This window comes from Castor canadensis, chromosome 3 (assembly GCF_047511655.1).
Source record: "Castor canadensis chromosome 3, mCasCan1.hap1v2, whole genome shotgun sequence".
NCBI lineage: Eukaryota > Metazoa > Chordata > Mammalia > Rodentia > Castoridae > Castor > Castor canadensis.
The window spans coordinates 10,493,101-10,518,619 of record NC_133388.1 but is presented as its reverse complement, the minus strand read 5'-3'; the positions used below and the strand labels follow the sequence as shown (position 1 = coordinate 10,518,619).

Below are 25,519 nucleotides of genomic sequence, written 5' to 3'. Positions count from 1 at the left end.
TCTGAGTCTAAAAGAGGCGGGGAAGGGGCGGGGTTTTGGGGGGAGGGGTGTGAGTCAGAAGGGAAGTTTTAATTGGTGAAGACTACCTGCTCTGGGCGGGGTCTGGGCTGGGGCGGTGTGGAGGCTGGGGCGGAGCTCTTGTGGGGGCGGGGCTGTCCGGGGGCGGGCCCTGCGAGCCAGAGCCGGAGGCGGAGATGTGGTTGGCGGGTCCGCGCGGCCGGGGAGGGGTCGAACCGGCGGGGGCGGAGCCGAGAGGCGGGGGCGGTGCTGGGGAGCTCTGGGCCTGGGGCCGAGGCGGCGAGCGACGCTGACAGCCGAGTCGGCTCGCGGCCTCCCGCCCCCTCGGCACCTGACGCCGACCCCGGCCCGGCCTGACCTGTAACCATGAGTCCCGGGTTGCTGCTGCTCGGCAGTGCGGTCCTGCTCGCCTTCGGCCTCTGCTGCACCTTCGTGCATCGCGCTCGCAGCCGCTATGAGCACATCCCCGGGCCGCCGCGGCCCAGGTGAGCGGGAGGTGGGGGCGGGGGCCTGGATGGGGCGCTCGGCTGGGGGGCCAGGGGATCGCTTCTAAGCTCGCGTTGGGGCCAGGGGTCCAGCCTCTTCTGCGCGCGGCAGCTTGGAGACCGAGGCCGGGAGAGGGGCGCTAACTATTCTTAGTAACAAATTACTCACAGCCGCGGCAGCTGCTGGGCGCCCACCGCGCTCGGCTGGGCCCCACAAACGTGATGGCAGCAACAGCCCTGTCAGGTAGGTGCTATTGTTACCCCATCGATCAGACCAGGAGACTGAGGCGCGCAGAGGCGAAGTCACCTGCCCAAGGTCACCCACTTGGTAAGCCTAGATTTAAACCCAGGTCAGCCTGACTCCAAAGTGGGTGTTCTTAACTTTGGGACTCGGACAGGGTCACCTGTCCAAGTCCAGATACACTGTTTCTGGTCACATTCCCTTGTGTCTGTTTCTGTCCTGGGATATCCCATTTGTCCTCTCAATACCTCCGCTCCATTCTTGGCCCCCACCCAATTTACCACCCCCCAACTAGAAAGATTGCTTTCTGAAGCTTAGAGTAGAAGTGCCATTTCCCTGCTCCAAGGGCTCTCTGTCACTTTAGAACTAAAAAATCCAATTCCAAACTAAGTCTACTGCAGGGCCAGCCAGGCCCCTGCTAAGTTCTCAGAGCCCACTTGTACCCTTCTTGTCCTTTTTGCTTACTGTCTTTGCTCCCTTCCCCTCCCCCATCTTTCTATCCCCCTTTCCAAAGGCACAGAAGACTTCTTCCTGTGCTCAAAGGCACAAAAAAGGCCATCTCCATCTACCCTTTGTAAAGCCACTCAGTCCCAGCTCCTCACGGGGCCATCACCTCTTAAGTCACCTTCTTTCTACCTGTTGACTGCCTGTCCACCTGTTGACTGTCTGTTTCCCCCTTTAGAATGTGAGCCCCAGGAGGGCAGGGATGCTGTGTGTTTGCTTGTGTATCCTCAGTGCCTGGCATGTTGCAGTTGCTCAATAAATACTTGTTGAATGAACGAATAAACAATGGTATTAGACACACTTTTTAAACCCTCAGGACATGAACATTCTGGAAGGCATCCGTCTCCAGCACAGAAGCCTGAATTTCTGCTTGGTGGGCTCAGGAGTGATTTCTGTGTCTGGTGACATAGGGAGACAACTGTTCTCCCCACTGGCTCTCTGCCCTCCCTATGCCCTCTCTGACCTTGAGGGTCTTCCTGGGACCCCTTTTCCCTTGCTTAATTGCTCTGCTTTCCACTTCACCTAGGTGGATCTTCCCCCAGCCATCCAGGCATGGCTTATCCTCCTGCTCAACCCATGAATGTGTATATAATATTCATTCTATAAACCAGTAAGTGACTGTGTAATTCCGTCACAGCATAATGGTAATTGAGTAATTATTTGTGCAACCTCTTGCTAAGTGTCTGTCCCCCCATGGGTCCTGTGTCTTGTCTCATTCACTGCTCTGTCCCCAGCATCTCCCACAGCAGAACCTGGCTCGTGCACTGTAGAAACTCAATAAACAGTGATGAAGATTGAACGATGGAAATCTCCATGTTCTGTTAGGCACACTATTGCTTTTTCCTGTTTTCAAATCAGTCAGCTGCTTGAAAACGGTGGGTTTTGTGTTTGTTCTGATGAGTCTTGACATCACAGGGCCCTCTCATGAGTTGAAAGGTTTCAACCATTACAACCTTCTGGGGTCTGTGTCTGGAGAAAGCAGAACTAAAACCAAGCCCCTCTCCCCACATCTTTTCTAAAAAATTGAGATATAACTTGCATACCATAAAGTTTACCCTTTCAAAGGTACAATTCAGTGGTTCTTTAACATGGTCACTGTGTCGTACAACCATCACCACCAATTGCAGAAATTCCTGTCACCCCAAGAAGAAACCCTGTACCCATTAGCCGTCACTCCCCACTCCCCACTCCCACATGCTAGCACTAATGTGCATTCTGTTTCTGGATTTGCCTATGCTGGACATTTCATATAAATGGAATCATACAGTATGTGGCCTTTGGGTCTGCCTTCTTTCCCTTAGCATAATGTTTTCAAGGCTCATGCAGGAGGTAGTATGTGTTCATATTCCTACTCTTTGTATGGCTGAGTCCTCTCAGTCTCTTACACCTGTGACCTACAGGTGTGTGGGAGGGTGGAGGAGTGGGAGGAGGCTGTTTATACTCACAGTTGGGCTCTTTATTCTAAGGAGGGAACTGAACAATGCATCTGTAAAAAGATTTTTGATTCATACTTGGTTGGCAGTCAATAAATGAAAATTCTGGAACCTCTTCTAACACAAATCAGATGCTCTGGCATTGAAAACCTAAATTCTCAAACCATGGGATTGGCAATCCCATGGTTGACAAGAGACCTTTGTGATGAGTCTCCGGTGGTGGCATTTGTCTGTTGGTATTCTAGCCAGCTTCTCTGCTACGCCCTCACCTACCCTCCATCCTCCTTATTCTGCAGGTGGCCCTCTCCTCCAAGATGCCCTCCCTGAGTACCCTTTCTCTGTGCTCTTATTACAGCATCCATGGAACGGCTGAAAACTTAGGCTCTACATTCAGATCCCACACAAACACTTGTTGCTTCTTTATTTCCCCATCCTCACTGCTCTAAACTTCCTCATTGATTCTGCCTTCCTGGTAGTGTGCAGTGGATGTAAGCTTGATGATGAAGAGTTTCTTTCTCTCTCTCCTGGTTTTTATTTATTTTGGAAAACACTTTTTGACTTTGTCTCCTGGACAGTGCTAGTTCTCTTCTCCCACTCTGAATTGCCAGTTTGCCCAGGGTGGGGGATATTCAACGGGAGCAAGGGGGTCCTCGCCATGGAGGAGTCCACTGCTAGCCCTGTTAGGTGGTATTTCCAGTGGATTTGGGGTGCCCAAAAGAGCACTCACCACCCCATTCCTCTGGCACGAGGCAGTCATGGCCCTCACCTTCACACTTACCCTTAGAGGGTGCCCCATCCTCAATCATTATGGGTACTTCCTTCATCCCTTTGGTGGTCTCGCAGTGGGCCCTCCTGATGACCCCTACTGTAGTCACTGTCCAAGGCTTTCTCTGCCCATAGGAATCCTTGAATTGCCACTTGGCCAATCTCAGTGCTGTAGGAAAGTGGACAAATGCCAGACAAGGGAATCTTTACCTTGCCTTCTCTCCCTGGACTGCTAGCCATATCCAGTCTATTATAGGGGCATGACAAGAAGTAGGCTTCTATCTGTTAGGGGTTCTATGCTACAATCCCAGTATTTTACCTACCTCCCCCACCCCCATTTCTAACTGTTCTCCCTTCTTTATCTTCCTCCATCGCCCCCTGGAGGAACAATAAGGAATGGATCTTAGTTCTCTTTCTTTCTTGCCTGGCAGTGGGAACTCACCCCACTCCTTGTCCTCTGGCTTCTTGTGGTGGCACTTAACTTCCTTTCCTGGTGCACCCAAGCAGTTAGGGTTAGGGTAGAGACTCTGGGGTCCTAGGAGCATCCAGACTCACTCAAGTGACTCAAAACTGAGACCACCAATCCCCCTGCCCCCCAACACACACAAATAGTTTGGGGAGTGACATTGAGAATACTAGATTATTCTGGAATTACAGACAATTGTGTGTGATTTCCAAGGTTCTCCTTTCTGCAAGGGGAGCTACATAAGTTCAAGTTCTCACCTGGAGTGGCCTCTTCCGTCCCTACCCTACACTTCCTGCCCCAGTGCATTTGCCCGCCCCCTCTCCTGACGGCTTTCTTGCCTTCTCTCAGTCCCAAAGCCTCCCCCTCCATCCTCATGCTCAGCCTTTATTCTTGCCTCCTACTTCCCTGAGCAAATAGAGCACCCGGAGAAAACGTCCGGGCTTCGCTGCCACAGCTGCCCACCCCTGCCCTGGGCCCAACGGGCATCTTCCAGCTGCCCTTTCAGATGGACACTGGTGTCCTGACTAAGGCCAGCCTGCCCCCTTTGCTTAGCAACGCTGCCCTTGAAGCACCCCCACCCTGCCCACGCCATCAGTTTTCCTTCTCTTTTACATCATTCGCACTTTTATATAACGTTCTGTATGAAGTTCCGGCTTGGAGAAACCTGTCTCTTCCTCCTTTTTCTGCCCCCTAACTCCTGTCCCCAACAGTAGGCCCCCTGGCAGACACTTGCCCTGGGATTCCAGGCTGACCCTCCTGCTCTCTCTTGAACCCACCACCTGTCGGGCTCCTCCATCCAATCTGCCTCGCTCAAGTTCCCAGTGATCTCCTTGTTGCTGAAGACAATGTCAGCCCTCAGTCCACATGTCACCTGGCTGCCCCTCAGCAGCCCAGCTGGAGGCAGAGCAGAGCCCATCCTCCTCCCTCTCCTGCTCTCCTCCTTCCTTCCCTGCAGCTCCTGCCTGGTCTCCTTGTCCCTTTGGTACCTGACCTTTTTGTGATGGCCTAACCTTTCGTCCTCTTCTCCATCTCACTCAGTGGCTGGCCTGGAAATAGCACCTCTGAAGTTTAAAACAATTTCTCTAGCTAGTTCTGGACTCTAGAGGTCATGGCTCCCTTCCCATTTGATATTCCCTTTACATATCCAGTGGGCACCACAAACCTTGCTGGTCCTAAGCCACGCTTCTAATTCTATCCACTTGTCTCAGATTGTTCCCCTGAAGTCAGACCTGAGGCATGAAATGGAGTATAAGTAATTTATGGGGTGAACTTGGCTCCAGGTTGGGGTGGGTGTGGATGGAGAAAGAAGGTAAGAAAGTCCTCCTGTGGGAAAATGGAGGCACTATTGTCCTGGGAACGCTGAGGGCTGTGTAAAGCACATGCCTAGAGCTACCCCAGCAGAGGTGGAGGGAGCAAGGTCACCTGGTGGGGCTGCTCCACAGTGTACCTTTTGGAACTTGAGTGATAGAGGGCTGAGTTGCACAGGATGAGCACAATGACATCTGCTGCCCCCAGGCTCCTTTCAATCCAGGTAAACAGCAGCTGCTCCCCCCAGAGTCATCCTGAAACCCCTCACTAGCCCATTGACTCTGCTGTCAAGGACGTTCAGAATCAGACTATTTCTTCTTCTTCTTCTTCTTCTTCTTCTTTTTTTTTTGGCAGCACTAGGGCTCGAAATCAGGGCCTCACACTTCTTAGGTAGGCACTCTACCACAGACTTCTTATCACTACTCACCCTGGTCAGGCCTTCATCAGCTTCCACAGACCCTCACTGGTCCCTGCTGTCCATGCGTTTACCCTGGGTCCCACCCCACTTGTTACTTTCAGTATTGCTGCAAAAGAGATCCATTTAAGCTCAAGTGACACTCCATCTCTGCTCTGCTCAAAACCCTCCAGTGGCCCGATCTCACTGAGGTCAAAGCAAAACTCTGGACAATAGCCCAAAATGCCCTATGTAATCCGCCCCCAACCTTGGTGACCCTGTCCTGTACTGTCTTCCACGTAACCACTGCTCCAGACACACGGATACTGTCCCACCTACCACAGGACCTTTGGACATGTTGTGTGGCATGCTCTTCCCTCAAATACCTATGTGATCAAATCCCTCACTGCTTGCAGGTTTCAGCTCACAGGCACCTTTCTGCCTATGTAAAATGGCCATTCCCTTCACCTGACCCCAGTGGTGTATTCTATTTTTTCTCCAACACTCTCTGGCATCATTTTGTTATTTGTTTATTTGTTGTGCATGTCTTCCCGGGAGAATGAGTTCCACAACCCAGAAAATTTCCATTTTAATTTCATTGTTACCCATTTGGTATGCTGCAGTGAATAGGATGGAATAAAATCAGAGCAGATTGTAATGTGTGTCAAGGTGGCACCAAACGGGCTTGCCTACAAACCTGGTGACCACAGGTTTGAAATCCCTGTGCCTGCTGTGCAGTTATGGGCAAGTGGCTTCACCTCGCCAGCCTCTGATGAGATGGTCAGTAATACAGAGATTGACCAAGTGGTGCAGGAGGACAGGTGGGGTGGGGCTTAGCACGGGGTCAGGCACATAGTATGCACCCTGTGAATGTCCGAAGTGGCTCCATACAATATTACTGAGCACTTTTCCTGGACATCTGGTTGGGGGGCAGAGAGAAATACAACTGTCTCCTCTCTCAGGAGGCCTTGGGCATGAGTTGGATCTGTATCTGCAGTCTATCTGCATGGCTGCCTGTGACCTTGGGCCCCCAGCCATACCGTCCTGTGCCTCAGTCCTCCTATCTATGAAGTGGACCCGTGGGGGCACTCCTTAATGGTGACTGCTGCTGAGCCTAATGTTTTCCATTGCTTCTAGTTTCCTTCTAGGACATCTTCCCTACTTTTGGAAAAAGGACGAGGTTTGTGGCCGTGTGCTCCAAGATGTGTTTTTGGATTGGTGGGTTCTAACTTGTCATTTGTTGCCCTTACTCCAGGTCCCCTAGGGGAAGCTCACCCCACCCAATCCAACATGCAAACTCCCAGTACCTCCTACCCTGGTCCAGTCCACTCCCAGCCCCCTTACCCTGACCCAAGCCTCTCTCCAAATCCCCTACCCTGACCAGGCCACTCCTGGCCCCAGCAGTTCTACCCCCGAGAGGAGAGGCAGATGAGGAGGGTTTGGAAACCATGTTCTGCCACTCACCAGCCGAGGGATCTCACATCAGCCATCAGAAGCTCTCTGAGACTCAGTTTTCTCATCTGTGAACTGGGTGGGGATTTACTCACTGTGATGCTTGACACTTTCCAAAGCACTTCCAAACATATGATATTGTTTAATTCCCAGGACAATCGAAGGATCTTGCAACCCTATTTCACAGAAGTGGAAACTGAGGTCCAGTGGCCAATGTGACTCAGCAATGAGTCAACAATCAGGCAGAGCCTCACTACAGGCATCCTGGGCCCCAATGCAAGCTCTTTTTTGTGGCACCTTCTGGGATGGGTGTTTCTGTTTCTCCTGGCAGCCCACTGGTCTGGGGGCTGATGATATCTACAACCCAGGTAGCTGACAATATCCTTTGGGTCACTTTGGTTTCCAGGGCTAAGAAATATGGACCTGTTGTGCGGGTCAACGTCTTCCACAAAACTTCTGTCATTGTCACGAGCCCTGAGTCGGTCAAGGTAGGAGGCACCATGGGTTTCATGGAGAGGTCCCTTCCTTTCCCTGGGTTGGGGGAGTGAGACTGGATTTCAGCGACTGTTCCAGAGCCCCGTACATTGGGCTGGCCTCTCAAGGGTTACCATTGGTGGCCACTCCAAGCACTACTGTTTGATATGGGGGTTGGGGGAGTTTTGCTGTCCAAATTTGGGTTGGGAGTTTGGCCCCCGCTGGTCACACACATTTAGGTAGTTTACCCGTGTTAGTCTCAGTTGCTTCATCTGTGAGATGGGAATTATAACTTTATCTGATGAGAATTCAATGTGGATGGATTTACTCAACAGAGGAAGAGTCTAAAGACACAGTGCACACTGTGACCACGGCCTTTTGTGTGTACTCCACCACATTAACTCACCCATCCTCACAGGGCTGAGCTCTTGCTGGTCCCTGTTTAGAGGTGCAGAAACCCAGCAAGGGCATAATCCATAATGCATGCAGTCTAGGTACTAGATGGGTACCAGCCATCTGCTTTGTAGTTGGCAGAAACTGGCTCAAATCTGGGCTCTGCCATCACTGACTGTGGGACGTGGGGCAAAGCATCATTCTGGGCCTCAGTTGTCTACTCTGTAAAGTAGGGATGACAGCCCTCTCCAGGGCGAGTGTACGAATGGAACTGAACAGATATTGTGAGCCATGTGGCTCGTGTCTGGCACACGGCAGTTGCTCAACTGATGACAGTGCTGTTACTCTCACAGTGGACACATGGGCTTGCAGGCAGGGTGTCTGTGGTGTCAGTGAGAGGGACAAAATACAACTTAGGATGTCAGTGCCATTTTGGGGGGAGGGGGGTGCTAGGGGATCAAACCCAGAGCTAGGTAAATGTTTTACCACCCAGCTACAACCATAGCCCTAAAATACAACCTCAGGTGCACAACAGGGGACTGTTTGAACAGCCATGTTGTCACTAACAGAATGTTAAAAGTATTTATTTTTGAGACAGGGTCTCACTATGTAGTGAGACTTGCCTTGTACTTGCAATCCTCCTGCCTCAGTCTCTTGAATGTTGGGATTATAACCATGCTTTACTGCACTGAGCAAAAATAATTTTTAAAAAGTTTAACTTCAGAGATACAGTTTTAAGTTTTTAAAACATGCTACTAAAACCATGCACAAAGACTTTCAAGGCAATGAGAAAAGGAGTTAAAAGGTGTATATATATATATATATATCTAGCATATTATAATGGTTGATGTTCAAGTGTTGGACCAACTTTGCATTCCTCATTATGACATACCACCTATTTTACATATTGCTGGATTCAACTTGCCGATATCACATTTCGTTAAGGGTTTTTGTTACTGTATTTATTCTTTTCTCCTCTTGTCTTTGTCAGGTCTTTACAAGATAAGTTGAGAAGTATTGGAGGTGGTGGTGGGGGCTTGGCCCAAGTGGTGGAGAACTTGCCTAGCAAGCCCAAGGTGCTGAGTTCAAACCTCAGTACCCCCACCCCCACCAAAAATCCCTGTTATCTGATAAAATAGATTGAGATGTGTTACTTCCTTCTACATTGTGTGTAGGAGTTTGCATAGGGATGATATTTCTTTCTTTAATGTTTGGTAGGACTTACCAGTAAGCTTGTGTGGTCTTGGACTTTTTTTATTTGAGGGAAGTTTTATTTGTTTGTTTTGAAAATGAGACATTTAATTTCTTAAAAAAATTATGTACTTTAAAATTTATTTCAAACTTATTGAAATAAATTTAAAGTTTATTTCAAACATGGACAGGGGACATGGCTCAAGTGCAAAACCCTGAGTTCAATCCTTAGTATCACCAACAAATAATAATAATAATACATAATCTACGTTTGTATAATAATCTAATAATAATTCATAATCTACATTTGTAGGTCTACAATTCAGGGGCGCTAAGAGGCCTTCACAGTGTTATACATCCGTCACCATCACCCAATCCCAGAACTCTTCATCTTCCTTAACTGGAATACCATACCCATTAAACAGCAACTCATTCGCCCTTCCTCCAGTCCCCAGTAACGTCCATTTTACTTACTTTCATTTATTCTTTTTATTTTCATTTGAACTCAGACCCTCACACTTGCTAGGCAGAGCTCTATCACTTAAGCCATGTCCCTAGTCCTGTTTTACTTTTTGTCCCTATTAATTTGACTACCCTAAGTACCCTGTATTTAGGTGAAGTCATATAATATTTGTCCTTTGAGATGGCCTTATTTCACTTACTGTGATGTCTTTGAGGTTTATCCATGTTGTAGCATGTGTCAGTATTTTCTTCTCAATTTATTTAATTGATATGTGATCATTGACAGAAAGGTGTTCATAATAATTCCTCATCTTTTAATGTCCATAGGATCGGTAGTGATGTCCCCTCTTTAATTTCTGAGAGCAGTACTTTGGATTTTCTTTCATTTATGGTTAGTCCATGTGGAAGTTTCATAAGTTTTATTCATAGTTTCAAAAAACCATTGGTTTTATTGATTTTCTCCATTTTCTATTGTATTTCTGCTCTTTATTATTTTCTTCCTCTATTCACTTTGAGTTTAATTTGTTCTTGTTCTAATTTTTTTAAGATGAAAGTTTAGATAATAGATTTTAGAACTTTTATTTTTGGTACAAGCATTTAAAGGGAACTGTAAACACTGCTTCAACACAAATTTACCACAGACTTTGATATGTTATATTTTCATTTTCATTCAGTTCAAAATATTTTTTAACTTTCCTTGTGATTTCTTCTTTGAACCATGGGTTATTTAGATGTATGCTATTTAATTTTTAAATATTATTGGTTATTCCAGAGTCTGTTGGATAGTATGTTTCTGATCTCTTACTTAATTCTGTAAGATCAGAGGAAATACTGTGATCTCAATCTTTTTAAAATAGTAAAAACTTGTTTTATGACCCAGCACATGGTCCATTTTTGATGAATGTTCATACACACTTACAAAGAATGTACATTCTCCTCCTCCTCCTCCTCCTCCTCCTCCTCTCTTCACCTTTTAGAGCCTATGCTTGCTAGGCAGGCACCATAACACTTGAGCCAAACCCTCAGCGCAGATGGAGCGTTACATAAATGTCAGTTAGGTCAACTGGGTCAGTGATGCTATTTAAATCTTTGAAATCTTTACTAATTTTTTCCTACTTTTTCTAGCAATTACTGAGTAAAGAGTGTTGAACTCTCCTACCAAAGTTGTGGACTTGTCTATCTCTCCTTTCAGCCCTGTTAGTTTTACTTCATGTGTTTTGAAGTTCTGTTAGTAGGTGTGTATGCATTTAGGATTATTAAGCCTTCATGATAAACTGATCCCTTAGAAATGAACATTTTTTCCGCTTTGATGCAACCACTCCAGCTTTCTAATATTTAGTGTTGTATGGTGTATGTTTTTCTGTCATTTGACTTTTAGCTTCTCTGGGTTTTTATATTTAAGGTGGATTTTTTAAAGGGTAGCATACAGTTGGGTCTTGTCTTATACGGTCTGAAAATCTCTGCCTTTAAATAGAATGCTTAGGTCATTACGTTTATTATTATTATTATTATTACTAATTATTGAGATCGGTTCTCATTGTTGTCCAGGCTGGTCTCAAAACTCTTGGGCCCAGGTGCTCCTCCTTCCGCAGTCCCCTGGGTAGCTGGGGACTGACTATAGGCTCACACCACCACACCTGGCCAACGTAATTTCCTGTATAGTTGGGTTTAAATCCGCCATGTTCCTCCTTGTTTTCTGTTTGTCTTATCTGTTGATTGTATCCTTTTCCTCCTTTCCTGCCTTCTTTGGGGTTGTATGGCTTAGTATTCTGTTTTATCTCCATTATTGGTTCATTTGCTTCCTTTCACTCCTCTCTTAGTGGTTGTCCTAGAGTTTGTCATACCATCTTTATCTTATGTCAGTCTGTTTTCAAACAATGTTACACTACTCTATTCTCTATTTCTTTTTTTTTTTGTCTTTTCTTTTTTGGTGCTGGAATCGAACCCAGGGCCTCACGCATGCTAGGCAAGCGCTGTACCACCGATCTACATCCCAGCCCTCTATTTCTATTTTTGTGATTTTTCTCTTTATTATTGGTTTCAGAAACTGTGTTATGATCCGACTAAGGACACTTTTATATTACTTTTACTTGCATTTCTTTGAATTTCTTAGATATATGAGTTCTTTTAACACATTTATAATACTTGTGACAGACATTCCAAACTTCTTGTCTGCTAATCCTATCACATTTATTATTTCTAGACCTAATTATAAGGCCATATTTTCCTGCTGTTTGGCCTGTTTACAATTAATTTTTTGGTTCAATGCTAGGCATTGTGAGTGTTACACTATTGAGCATAATGTAACTGGGACTACAAATACATGTCATGCACTTGGGAGGCAGAGGCAGGAGGATTGCTTGAGTCCATGAGTTCAAAGCTAGCCTGGGCAACATAGCAAGACTCTGTCTCAAAAAAATTTTTTTTAAATTTAATTCCCTTTAAAGAGTATTGGGTTTCAGCCTGACAGACAGTAAACTTACTTGCAGATTAGTCTGATCCTTTCTAGGCTTGCTTTAGGGGTTTTTGTTATTGTTGGTGTTTGTTTTTGGCAGTGCTGGGGTTTGAACTCATGGCCTTGTGCTTTCTAGGATCTACCACTTGGGCCATGCCATTAGTTTGCTTTATGAATTTTATTGGGTGGGTTAGAGTAGACTTTTAATCCAGAGCTGTTTAAAGGGCCCCATTACAAAGAAGTGACCTTTCTGGAGCCCCCACTGAAGGCTTCGTACCTAAAGGTGATCTCCTCTGGCCAGTGGGAACTCGAATAATTCTGGGCCCTTTGTAAGCGCTGAGAACTGCTCAGTCTATAGTTGTTCATTAATTATCCCCCTTTGCCCAATCTTGGAGGGTTTTACCCTACCTATGCACAAACTTTTATACATCAAACTCTCCAGGGACCCCATGTGGAGGAGTTCTTTCCATGCCTGACTCCTCACTGGTATGCTGGCCTATAAGTTGGAGCCTCCTTTGGCCTGCCTAGAATCTGATCCCTGTCTATTCAACTTGGTGAGGCTGCTGGACTGTGTTTGGGTCTATCCATTTAGTGTTATCGTACTGGACTTGCCTCCAGTTAGAGAGCTGGGCTACCCTTGAGTCATAGGGTGCACGTCTTTCTCTTTCCTGCTTTTGATTCACACTCTTTTATTACCTGTCTGAAAATGGGGTCTGAAAACAGGCATTTCATCCATTTTTTCCCCAAGTTTTTTGGTCATTTATGGCAGGACAGAAGTCCATAGTTGATACTGCTTCAGAGGTGGAAGTACGCCACGCGTGGGCAACCAACAGAAGAGGCAAGGTGCTGGGTATTCCCTGTGCATCCCTCGTACCCCAAGTTCAGCTCAGGATCCCCAGCCCCTGAGGCTACCCTGCCTTGGTGGTGGGGAGTCTTTGGTTCAGTTTAGAAAGGGCTGCCTTAGACTTCAGGCTACTCAAGAACCTTTGAGAGGGGCTGGGAAGGGGGCATTTACTGTCATGATTGTCCTCTTGGTGGGCACGGGCTGATGACAGAGTTTGGCTTACAAATGACAGTGTTGAGGTGGGGTTGAGGCTCCTGGGGCATTGCTCATGAAGCAAAGTCAACCACCTCTGGAGTTTCTTTTCAGCTGAAAACTCAATATTAGATACTCCCCGCCCCCCAGATGTGAAATTCGCAGAAGCTAGCAGCCCCTGGGTTGTAGCACTGAAATCTCTGCTCACTTCCCAGGGCAGCCTCTGGTCTGGGCTTGCAGCCTCCGCCTCACTGCCGCCTTCCCCACCCCACACACTGCTGCCAGAATACAAATACACATGGGACCTGGGTTTCCCTCAGCCTGAGTCACAGCCTTTTCTCTCCTGTCTCCCGGCAGCAAATTGCCTGGGTTCAAGTACTGTGTCCACCCCAAGTATGACCCTGGGCCATTTTAAAATCTCGGTTTCTTCACTGCATGTAAGCTGAGCATAAAAACAGCACATGCATCTTAGGATGGACTGAGCATGGAGTGAGCTGCAGGATGCTGCTGGGTACCTGGTGTTTCTTCAGCCCCTGCCCTGTACCAGGCCTTTACTCAGCGCCTTTCCTGAAGAACCATTTACTGTTCATGGCAACCAAGAGCCAGGCAGGCACTCTTCTTATCCCATCTCACAAGATGAGGACACTGAGGGGCAGAGGAGGTAACTCGCCCAGGGTGGTAAAGCTAGCAAGTGGTGGGACAGCGGTGCTGAGCCTGGATCCCAAGTCAAGCCGGTGGTCCCCAGCCCCAGCTGTTGGGCTGCACTGCTTCAGAGCCGTTGACTAATGCTGCCACCCTGCCCATGGGAAGGCAAGACGGCCTTTCCTTGACCCCGTTAGGTTGGTGCTAACAACACTGAACCTGTCTCAAAGCCCCCACCCCCGGCCCGTACCCTTGTTCAGCTCTGTGGCCATAGGAAAATCACACAGCCCCTCGGAGTCCCGTTTTCCTCATCCCCATACAAATGCTTAGACTTGAAGACAGGTTTCCTAGCCAGATGACCAAAACTCCCGTGAGATCAGGAGAACGGCCCGTTCACCCCAGGGCTGGTATGGTGGTGTCGATGTCCTGGGCTATGTTTCACAAGGGTCCTTTGCAGCCTCTCGAGTGCCCTACATTTGTTGTTTTTTGGGTCTGTTTAGAAGTTCCTGATGTCAACTAAGTACAACAAGGACTCCAAGATGTACCGTGCCATCCAGACTGTGTTTGGTGAGAGGTAAGGCGTCCCGGGGGGGTTGGGGGTTGCGCTGTGAGCCAGCCGTGTGACAGGTGCCCAGTGCACATGTCACTCCTCCTTGTCCCTCTCTGGGGGACAGGCGGGAGTATGAGGCTTTGCTGAGTTTGGGGAACACGGTCACCCTCCTTCTTGTTTATTTATTTTGATTACATACAGAAAATTGTCCATATCTGTGGAGTACTGTGTGCTGTTTCAATCCCATCTGTTTATGGTGGTGAAATTACCATCTCAACCACGTGGGAATAGAGGGTCCTGCAGCAGTTAGCTCATTCACAGTGTGGTGCCGCCTTCACCCTCCCTAGTTCCAGGACCTTTTCATCCTCCCCAAAGTGACCCCCCAGTCACCCAGCAGACACCCCCCCCCCGCCCTGGTCCCTGTCTTCTTTCTTGCACGGAGCACGTCTCCCGCAGATTATTTGGCCAGGGCTTGGTGTCTGAATGCGACTACGAGCGGTGGCACAAGCAGCGGAGAGTCATGGACCTGGCCTTCAGCCGCAGGTGAGTGTGTGGGGAAAGAACGGGGCTCTGAGTGTGCCAGGGACAGAACAGGGATCTTGCCTGGATGGGGCACTGGCTGCCACCATGGAGGAGCCTGCAGGAAGAGGGGTGTCTTCCTCTGAGGGGTCTTTTCCCTGAAGAGAGAGGCAAAAGGGAGGCATTGGTGGTCACAAGGGAGAGTGAGGCAGGTAGCCTGTTGGGACATGAGGCTAAGGGAGGTCCCCTGTGACTTGGGAACATGGAGGGCTGAGTGACCAGGACAGCCTGAGGTGTGGGGTGCCTGCTGTCATTACACCTTTGGGATTCTTAGTTTATAAATAATTTATTTTATTTTTGATGACATTTTAGTTTTTCAAAAACCTTTTCATGGAGCTATAATTCACATTCCATATAACCCACCCATTTAAAATGTATGATCCGTGATTTTTAGGATAGTCACAGATTTGTGTAACCCTAACTCCCCGTTTCTTCCCAAGGCCCCCATCACCTGGGTTACTTTCTGTCTGTATGGATTTTCATATTCCGGGCATGTCATGCAGGTGGGATTGTACAATGTGCGGTCCTCTCTGCCTGGCTTCTCTCATGCAGAGTAATGCTTTTATGGTTCATTCATGTCACAGGCTATATCAGTATTTCATCCCTTTTTATTGCTAAATAATATTCCACGGTGTGGATATCACATCATTTATTTGTTCTTCAGTTAATGGACATTGGGTCGTTTCTACTTTGGGGCTGTTATGAAAATCTGTGGGGTTCGTGTAAACCTCAACTCCCCCAAACTCCCTGGCAGCCTCCTCAGGGGCCTCCTGCCTCCTCCAATGCATTTTCTTCACTGCCCTGGAAAGATCTTGCTGAAACTCAGATCTGTCTATCCCCTCCCCTGCTCTGACGCTTTCACTGACTCTGAAAGTTGAAGGTCAGGCCCCACCCATACCGGGCTATTCCCTAAGCACCTCCTCCTCATCGCTGCCTTGGCATCTTCTCACTGCAACCTTCCTAGAGCCACTGTGCTCTTTCTGGCATCCCTGCTCTTGCTCCTCCCTCCCCCGTGCCTCAGTGTGCTTCCCCTGGGAAATTCCCGTTCCTCTTGCTTTGATGTCCCCTTCAGGGCCGAGCTCATGCCTCCATCACAGCTCCCGTCACACCTAGCATGGTGCTCCCCTTCCCATCCACCTCACTCAGGAGACCATGGGTTCCTGAGGCAGAGGTGCCCTCTGTCCCTGAGTCCTGTGCCACGCAGGCCTCCAGGACTGCCTGGCGAGTGGGCTAGTGGGAGAGTAGAGGGAAAGGTGTAATCCTGCTCTCGCTAGAAGGTTGCCACAAGTGAGAATGAAAGGAATAGACAGGAGAGAGGTGTTTACTTAATAAGTACACATTGTGCCGAGAGCCGGTTACACAGGCCAGCCAAGCCATTGTCCAGGCGACTTCTAGGCCAGCAGAAGACATGAATTCTAACTGGAGGATGGTGATGGTTTTCATGGTCATGACATAGACTGGTGTCATTCTGCTGATCACTCTTAGGCACACAGAACCTCATCTCTGACCAGCACTTCAGTTTGTTAAGTGAGTCCATAGGCTTTTTTTTTTTGGTGGGATTGGGGCTTGAACTCAGAACTTCACACTTATAAAGCAGGCACTCTACCACTCGAGCCACACTTCCAGTCCATTTTGCTCTGGTTATTTTGGAGACGGGATCTCATGAACTATTTGCCTGGACTGGCCTTGAACCAAAATCTTCCTGATTTCAGCCTCCCAAGTAGCTAGGCTTACAGGTGTGAGCCACCAGTGCCCGGCTTCCTAGGCATTTTTAAAGGTTTTAATTGTAGCATCTGCCATTTTAGGTGTGCAGGTCGGTGACATTAAGTCCACGCACATGACTGAACAACCCTCACCAGACATTTTAGTTCTCCCGCCTCGTTAGAACCACGTTAGAGATGACTGTTTTATTGTGAATGCCCAAGTTCCAAAGTTACACAACGAAGGCTTTGCAAGCTGCCTGTGTCTATGCAGGCATTAGCAAGCGGGGGTGAATCCTGCTGCCCAGTGAAGGAGACACAGGAACCACTGAGGGGGTCTTCTCCCACCACCATCCTCACGGTATTATCATCTACTTCTAATAAATCTGTAAGAGCAAGATGCCAGTTTCTACTCTTCTAGAGTTTACCTTTACCAGAAGGCCTTGGTTCAGTCCTTTCCATAAAAGTCAAGGCATACCTGAAACTCCAGACCAACCCTTCTGTCCACAACAGGAGCAAGACACTCAGGACGGGTCTGTAACCAGACACATGCTCCAAATAGTCAGCTGGAATGTGATCTTCAAAAAAGGACAAGTACAAATAATCTTGCAAACAGACATGTCCTTGAAAACTGTAGGTGTTATGAAGGGACTCAAGGGTGCTCTGAGCACACAGTGGGTCTCAGGAAGTGGCACTGAAGGACTCCTGGATGCTGGGCATGATCCAGGTGATAATGGTGAGGAAAGAGGCGAGGAGGAGAGCTCCAGGCAGAGGGGACATGTAGGCAATAGCCCTGAGGTTGGCAGGTACTTTGGAGGCACTAAAAGGCCATTGTAGCAGGAAGGCAGTGCTGCAGGTAGAAGCCAGAGGGGCAGACCCTCCTCCCCAGCCCAGGCGGGAGGGTTTTCACCTCCTTCTGCCACTTGAGCCATTCCACCAGTCCTCATTTTCTCTATCTTAATGTTTAAAAATCTTTTTACTTGGAAATAATCTCAATTTCCAGATGCATTTCAAGATTAAAAATAGGATAAAGAGGGCTGGAGGAATGGATCAAGAGGTAGAGTCACTGCCTGGCAAGAGAAAAGCCCTGAGTTCAAACCCCAATACCACAAAAACAAAACAAAGAATAGGATAAAGTATACTCATGTGCCCTTTACCCAGACTGATATTAGAAAGACTTTTCAATAGAGAAGCAGCACTTCCCTTAGTGAAAATTTAGAGGTACATAATAGACAAAGTAGTAGCCTCCCTTCCTGCTCTCTCTGGTTGCTGTTTTTGTGAGTTTGGAGTGCATCCTTGAATACATCTTTCTAAGCTCTGTTCGAGAGAGATGAGCTGTCCAGAGCAGGGAGCACTGTGGTCAGGAGCTCTGAGCTGCAGATGATATCTGAGAACTCATTTCCACATGGACTTGGGCAAGGACAGGAGTGAAGTGGGAGAAGAAAAGGCTGCAGATGGCAGCCTGGGGCAGGGCAGGTAAGGACAATGTAAGCAGAGGGGTGGTCATGGACCCTCAGAGGTCCCAGAGTTTCAGAGCCTCCATGTTTCTTTGAGGTCAGAGCCAAAGGGACCCAGTGGCAGACAAGGGGCAGAAAGAAGGGCAAAGGGACAGTGTCTATCCTAAGGACAGAAGTGGTGGAACCTTGGGGCTTAGTTCAGTTACTGTGACCCTGGAGGTCAGGGAGGCTGAGGGGCCCCCACCTCGCTGCAGAGAGGGAGGTGCAGGGCGGCCTGGACGGGGTTGATGCCCGTGCTGTTTCTCCAGTTCCTTGGTTAGCTTGATGGAGACGTTCAACGAGAAGGCTGAGCAGCTGGTGGAGATTCTAGAAGCCCAGGCGGATGGGCAGACCCCGGTGTCCATGCAAGACATGCTGACCTGTGCCACCATGGACATCCTAGCCAAGGTGATGAGTTATGCTGGCCAGGGACCCCCAGCACATGCAGCCAAGGGTCCTCTTCTCTCCCTCCTCTTTTCCTCTCTTTCTTTCCTTCTCTCCTGCTCTTCCAGGTATCTATCAGCTGCCCTTTCTGTGCCCTGTATATTTTTCACACTTTTTTTTCTTTTTTGGGGGACTGGAGTTTGAACTTAGGCCTTGTACTTGCTAGACAGGCACTCTACTGCTTGAGCCACGCCTCCAGCCCTTTTTGTTTTAGTTTATTTTTCAAATAGGGTCTCATGCTTTTGCCTGGAACCTGATTTGGATTGTGATCTTCCCACTTCCGCCTCCCAAGTAGCTGGGATTACAGGCACGTGTTACTACACTGGCCCTATTTTTCATACATTATGACTTCTTGACTAGTCAGAGCAATCTAGTATGAGCCAGGCCTCAGCATGTCAGTGTTCAAGGCAGAATTCAATCTCACAGCTAAGGAAGGCTGCATTTCAGGGTCAGTTCCTCTCAGTAAGGGAGGAAGCCAGGTTTATTGAGTAGCTCTATGTGCTGCTTAATCCTCATGGCTTCCCAAGGGGTGTTGTAAGGAGTGGCTGACAAGGTGCCCAGGAACGCTCGGCCCAGGGCCCAAGCCTCCAGCCACATGTGCTGGGTGTGACCTTTCCTTCTATCTCACAGGCAGCTTTCGGGATGGAGACCAGCATGCTGCTGGGTGCCCAGAAGCCCCTGTCCCAGGCAGTGAAGGTGATGCTGGAGGGAATCAGTGCATCCCGCAACACTCTGGCAAAGGTACTGCCCCAGCACCACCCTGCGTCCAGCCACCATGGCCGAGTTGTATGCTTGTGCTGAAGCACCTCCTTCAGGGACCTTTTCAGGATAAGTTTAGAATTTGGGACATTCAAAGTGACTTCTAAATCAAGATTTGCATGCATTGCCCAAAAGTGGAGGCATAAAATCAGTGTCTTAATGTAAATTAGGAGTTAATCTTTCTTTCATGTCACGTGATCCCAAAAGCAGATATTCTAGGGTGGATATGATGCCTTCACCATGTCAGATGCTCCTGGATCTTTCTGTGTTCCACTGTCCTCAGCGCATGACCTCATTGTCATAAAATGGCTGCTGCAGCTCCAGCTATCACCTCCTTATCCCAGACATGAAGAAGGAGGAAAGGGAAAGGTGATTCCTGAGTTGATATCCAGATTCCCTCCTGTTTCCTGGAACTTCAGTCTCTTGAGCTTGCAGCCCCCATGTTTTCAGCTGTTGATTCTGTGTCACTTCCCTCTGGCGGCGATTTCCATCTTCGCCATGCAATCCTAACTTCCTCTCCGTCAAAGGCCCCTTCTTCTTTCTCAGTGTTGCATGGATGTTGCAAGGCCTCTTTGCCATCGTGTCTACAGATTTGCTAGGAGGGGAAGCTGATGCTTGGAGTCACTTCGCCATCCTGATCTGGTCTCCCTGGCTGCTTTACCTTTCTAGAATTTTCTCACATTCTCCTGACCTCCCAGCTTGCCAGTGAGGCTGTGGATTTCGGGGTGGGGGCAGGAAAAGGGAAGGCACAGGTTCAGGGCCACCTGGAGCTGGATCTCCCTTCAGTTCATGCCAGGGAAGAGGAAGCAGCTGCGTGAGATCCGGGAGAGCGTCCGCCTTCTGCGCCAGGTGGGCAAGGACTGGGTGCAGCGCCGCCGGGAGGCCCTGAAGAGGGGGGAGAACGTGCCGGCCGACATCCTCACGCAGATCCTCAAAGGTGCGGGCAGCGCCCGGGCCTTGCAGAGGGCGGGGCCGTGGAGGGGCGGGGCCACGGAGGGGCGGGACACCAGGGGCGGGGCCGAGGAGGCGGGGCAGTGGTGGGTGGGGCTTCGAGGGGTGGAGCCACAGAGGGGCGGGACAACAGGGGCGGGACCAAGGGGACGGGGCAGTGGTGGACACGAGCTGTCGGGGGGCTGGCCATGGAGGGGCAGGACAGCAGGGGGCGGGGCTTTGAGTGGGCGTGGGAACCGGTGGGCGTGGCTGTGGAGGGGCGGGGTCTCAGAGGGCTGATCTACTGTCCAGCAATGTGTCACTGGTCACACCATTGACCTTGTCTCTGGCTTCAGAAGAAAAAGATGTTTTGGGTTTGGTACTGGGGTTTGAACTCAGGGCCTCACTCTTGCTAGGCAGGTGCTCTACCACTTGAACTACTCTGCCAGCCTGAAAAAGACCGTTCTTTATGACCAACTTTTGGGGACAGGGAGCAAGCACTATGCTGGAGGCTGAGCTTCTGCTTGTCTTTCAGCTGAAGAGGGAGCCCAGGACGACGAGGTTCTGTTGGACAACTTCGTCACCTTCTTCATTGCTGGTATGTAGCTTCCACGGTGGCCCAGGGTCTGAGCTTTGCAGACATGACAGGAGCCACTCAAACCCCCACTGAGATCTGGGGACTGTCTGAGCAGAGTCCTCCGAAAGCTGAGGGGAGGCCTGGGCTGAGAGGAGCCATAGTCTCTCTCGTTGATGTCTTGTGCTCCATTCTGACCTGGTGACAGAGGTGGCAATTGTGGTCATTTGTGAAGCTGGATTTTGGCTCAGGAGAGTGTGACCACATCAATCTAGAGCAACCCCTCACTCAGAATTTTGGGAAAGACTTCGCGAGATTGGCCCAAAAAGATGTGTTGAGCAACTTCATTCATTTGCTCATCAATTGTTTCTTGAGCATCACTGGTCATCTAGAATAGTCCTCCTTACCCTCCAGCAAGCCCTCAGTTGCTCCCTTTTCAGGGAAGTCCCCTGTGATTGCTCAGATCACATCAGGCCCCCAGGGAGAAGTCAGCCACAGGACTCAGCACTTCTCTCAGCCCTCCTGTCTGTCTCCCCTACTGTGCAAGATTGCCTGCTGGATAATAGAGGGGCTGTGTTGTGGGCCCACCTGTGTGTGTTCCTACAGCCCCTTGCAGGTGACCACACACACTGGATGAGATGAACGAATAAGTGCTAGCCAGGCGGTCCCCTGTCTGTCCCTGTGACAGAAGACGCATCTCCCTTATTTGACCTCAAGGGTTGCAGAGGGCTTTAGGCAGGAGCTGCCTAGCATGGGAAGGACAGGGCCTTGTTCTCAAAAAAGCTTTGGACTTAGGTCAAATTCCTCTTAGCTCAGCTTTCCTTCCTGCAAAGTGGGGGTGATCATCCTCTCTGCCAGTGAGGCTCAAAGGATGATTGGAGGAAGGGCTTTTACAGCATAAAAGTGGGTGCCATGCACTTGCCCACACTGGCCAGCCCAGGGGATATGGAGGCAGACGGAACATTGTCTTTATATCTCAGCAGTGGGGGGGCAGATGTGGGTCCAAGCTGCCACCATGCCCAGGGTCTCAGAGGCCAGGTGGCAGCCTCTATATTTCAGCAGCCGCTCTCCTCTTCTCTCACAGGTCATGAGACTTCTGCCAACCACTTGGCGTTCACAGTGATGGAGCTGTCTCGCCAGCCTGAGATCGTAGCAAGGTAAGAGGACTGCCCTTGGTGTTGACAAAGGGTTTTCTCTGATGGCTTGTCCCGAGGACCACATGTTCCAACCTCCTGTGGCTGCAACCCTCCAATGTACTGTAGTTCCATTCACCCCAGAGCCTTTGCACCTGTGGTTCCCTCTTCTGAGACTGTGCTCCCTGCTGTTCTCCTGGAGAACAATCGCCTCCTCCAGAAATGCCTCCTTAGATCCCTAACACAACCAGCCTGCATGTCTCCTCCAGCCTCCCCAGCTCTAGTCCCTGGAACTGCTGGCTCCAAGTCTTTTTCATCCAGGGGACCACAGGCTGCAGGGAGCAAGAGCTGTGGTTCTGTCCCTCTGCACAGTGCACCCAGTCCTTGGTGAGCACCGCACTGCACATGGAGCAACATTGCCACACAGTGTGGGGGAGCAGTTGTCTTCAGGTGGCAAGACTGAGGAGGGTGTTCCTGGGCAATGGCACTCCCGCTGGTGGAACTCCAGTTGGTTTCCTTACAGACAGACACCCTCTACCACCACCACCAGGATGTCACATACAAGCGCAGAAGCAGCCTGACCACAAATGGGCCACGGGAGCTCCTGAGAGGGAGAATAGGACCCTGATGACAAGTGCTCCCCTTTACCAGCATAAAAGGGCAGAAGTGAAAGATGACATGAGACTAGAAAATGGCTCATTGTGTTTAAAAATACATAGAATAGAAAGTCACTTTACATAAAAAATTAGAAAGTTGGGGGTGTGGCTCAGAGGTGGAGTGCTTGCCATGTGCAAGGCCCTGGTTTCCATCCCCAGCACCGCAGAAAAGAAAGTGGAAGAGGCAAAACAGTTAAGTAGTGATAATGAACCCACCCGGGGGCCATTGCTAGTTAAGTATGGGATTCCTGTTCAGCACTGTCAGTCTTTGCACGTGGAGCTTTGGCATCCTGTTGTCTAGTCAGTATAATTCACTGTGAACTTCACCCTGACATTGCCCTGTATGGTTGCCATCTCTTCTGAAACCGTGCTGCTGTTTAGCTGTGGGAAAATACAGTACCATAAAATTTAACATTTTAAGGCCAGGTGCTATAGCTTGGTGGTACAGCGTTTGCCTGTCATGCATGAGACCCTGCGTTCCTGACCCCAGTACTAGGAAAAAATAGCATTTTCACTATTTTTAAACATACTAAGTACATTGACTTGTTATGCAACCATTGCCACCGTCATCTGCAGAAGCTTTTTAATCTTCCCGACTTGAAACCCTGACCCCATTAAACAACCCTTCCCACACCCAGAAAGCACCTTCCTATGAACAGTCTATTCTGGGTGCCTGGTGTAAGTGGCACTGGGCAATATTTGTCCTTTTGTGTCTGCCTTATTTTCACTCAGCACAGTGTCCTTAAGGTGCATCCATGCTGGAGCAGGTGTCAGAGCTCCCTTCCACTGTTTGAACGGGCCAGTGCTGCTTCTCCACTCATCACCTGCTGGCGGACACTTGGGTTGTTTCTACCTTTTGCTCTGTGAATATGGATGTGTGATTATCCCTTTGCGTTGCTACTTTCAGTTCTTTTGGGGTTATACCCAGGTGTGGAATTGCTGGATCATATGGGAATTCTATCTTTAATTTCCTGAGGAGTTGCTGTACTGTTTTGCAAAGCAGCTATGCTACTTTACATCCCTCTCAACAGTGCACAAGGCTTCCAACTCCCCCACGTCCTCTGCATACTTACTTGGTTTCTTTTCTTCTTTCTCTTCTCTTCTCTTCTTTTTGCTTTTTTCTTTTCTTCTCCCTTCCTTCCTTCCTTCTTTCCTTCTTTTTTTTTTTTTCGACAGAATCTTGCAATGTAGTCCAGGCAGGCCTTGAACTTGGAATCCTCCTGCCTCAGCCTCCTGAGTACTGGGATTATAGACCTGTACCACCACACCTGGCTAATTTTCTTTTCTTTTCTTTTTCTTCCAGTCACCATCCTAATAGGTGTAAAGTGGTCCACATTCCTCACGCACATCCGAGAGCTTGCTGACCATTCTCCTTAGAACACTCTTGCTGCTGTTGCCAGCTGTAGACTGCTCTCAACCAGTCATCATGGTCATCTTCATTCATAGGCCTGTGTAGGGTGTGTCACTTCCTACAACTGATTGCACTCATCAGATACCAAGGGTGGCATTTTTAAGACCCATCCCAGCAAAAAGTTAACGAGATCCCATCTTAACTAATAGCTGAATGTTGTGGTGCTCACCTATCATCTCAGCTACTCAGGAAGCATAAAGAGGATAATTGCAGCCCAGGTCAGCCTTGGGCTCCTCTCCTCTCCTCTCTGTTCCTCTGAGTCTTTATCCATGTACTTAACATTTCAAGACCCTATTTGAAAATTCACAAAAGTAAAAAAGGACCGGTGGCATGACTCAAGTGGTAGTGCACCTGCCTAGCAACACAGGGCCCTGAGTTCAACTGCCAGGACTGCCAAAAAAAGTCTCTCTTCGGAGGTGATTTTGTCTTTGTCTTACCCAACAGGTTGCAGGCTGAGGTAGATGAGGTCATCGGTTCCAAGAGGCACCTGGATTTCGAGGACCTGGGGAGACTGCAGTACCTGTCCCAGGTGTGGGGCCATTGGAGAAGCTTTGGGGCAGATGTGGGCGATTCAGCACACAAGACTGCTGCTGTTTCCGGCCCTTCAGTGGTTCTCAAACTTTGCCACATCTGAGAATCCCCTGGGAGATTTCAAATATCCTGAGGCCCAAGCCGCCTAGACTAATGCCATCAGAGTGGAGGGGCCTCCCTAGAAACCCCAATTGGCAGCCAAGGTTGGAAACAGGTCCTCTCACAAATGGGCAAGGTCTGGTTCCACAAGCCTGGCTTCCCACCATTTGGCCACTCAGTAGGCCTATCCCCATACTGACCAACCCCAGGGGAGGTCTTGCTCTGCTTGGGGTAAGCACAGCTGGCTTCAGGCTGGGGTCCTCTGGGATGGGAGCAGCCTGGCTTCTGGCTTTACCCCCATGGCCTGTACAACTGCCTTCTCCTCTGGGTCTCAGTTTCTTCCCTTTCACATGAGGAATTAGACATGATGGTGAGGCTGATGTCTGGGGGCTTGGGACTCAGTCCTAGGAAGCAGGTGTGCATTTGGCATTGTGAACAGGAATGAGATGGGTGCAGAAGCACCCATTTGTGGGACCTCCTGACTTCACTTGTGATTTCCCTGTGTGACTTCTGTAGGTCCTGAAAGAGTCTCTGAGGCTATACCCGCCAGCGTGGGGCACCTTTCGGCTGCTGGAGGAGGAGACCTTGATTGATGGGGTCAGAGTCCCTGGCAACACTCCTCTCTTGGTGTGTGGGGACCCTGGGTGGGATGGCCTGCTTGGGGTGATCTACTGAGGTCAGAGAAGCAACTTCACTAGCAGCCATGTGCTTTCTTGCTTGATTCTAACCTTGGCCCTGTGAGGTCTTCATCCCCTCACACTGTCCTGCCTAGTATGACAGTTGAGAATTCTGGAAAGGAGGTGCCTCACAGGCAGCTGAGGACCCTGAGGTTCAGAGAGGTTCAGTCCTTTTCCTGGGGTCACACAGTTGGCAAGAGGGAGATGTGAGACGTGCCTGGGTTCACATCCGATCTAGACATACCTTGGCTCTTTCTCTCT

General features: G+C 49.2%; 1 protein-coding gene across 1 annotated transcript in view; it reads left to right on the top strand.

Annotated features, from left to right (window-relative positions):
* Positions 1–254: 254 nt before the first annotated feature.
* The window catches only part of Cyp46a1 (cytochrome P450 family 46 subfamily A member 1), a 29,875-nt gene continuing 4,610 nt past the window's right edge, over positions 255–25,519 (top strand). The window contains exons 1-12 of the mRNA XM_020176208.2: positions 255–503; positions 6,752–6,832; positions 7,473–7,554; positions 14,220–14,293; positions 14,726–14,812; positions 18,314–18,452; positions 19,119–19,229; positions 20,034–20,184; positions 20,713–20,775; positions 21,836–21,908; positions 24,396–24,480; positions 25,098–25,208. Of these exons, the coding sequence (XP_020031797.2) occupies positions 385–503; positions 6,752–6,832; positions 7,473–7,554; positions 14,220–14,293; positions 14,726–14,812; positions 18,314–18,452; positions 19,119–19,229; positions 20,034–20,184; positions 20,713–20,775; positions 21,836–21,908; positions 24,396–24,480; positions 25,098–25,208 (1,176 nt within the window). The 5' untranslated portion in view covers positions 255–384. The remainder of the gene's footprint in view (positions 504–6,751; positions 6,833–7,472; positions 7,555–14,219; positions 14,294–14,725; positions 14,813–18,313; positions 18,453–19,118; positions 19,230–20,033; positions 20,185–20,712; positions 20,776–21,835; positions 21,909–24,395; positions 24,481–25,097; positions 25,209–25,519) is intronic.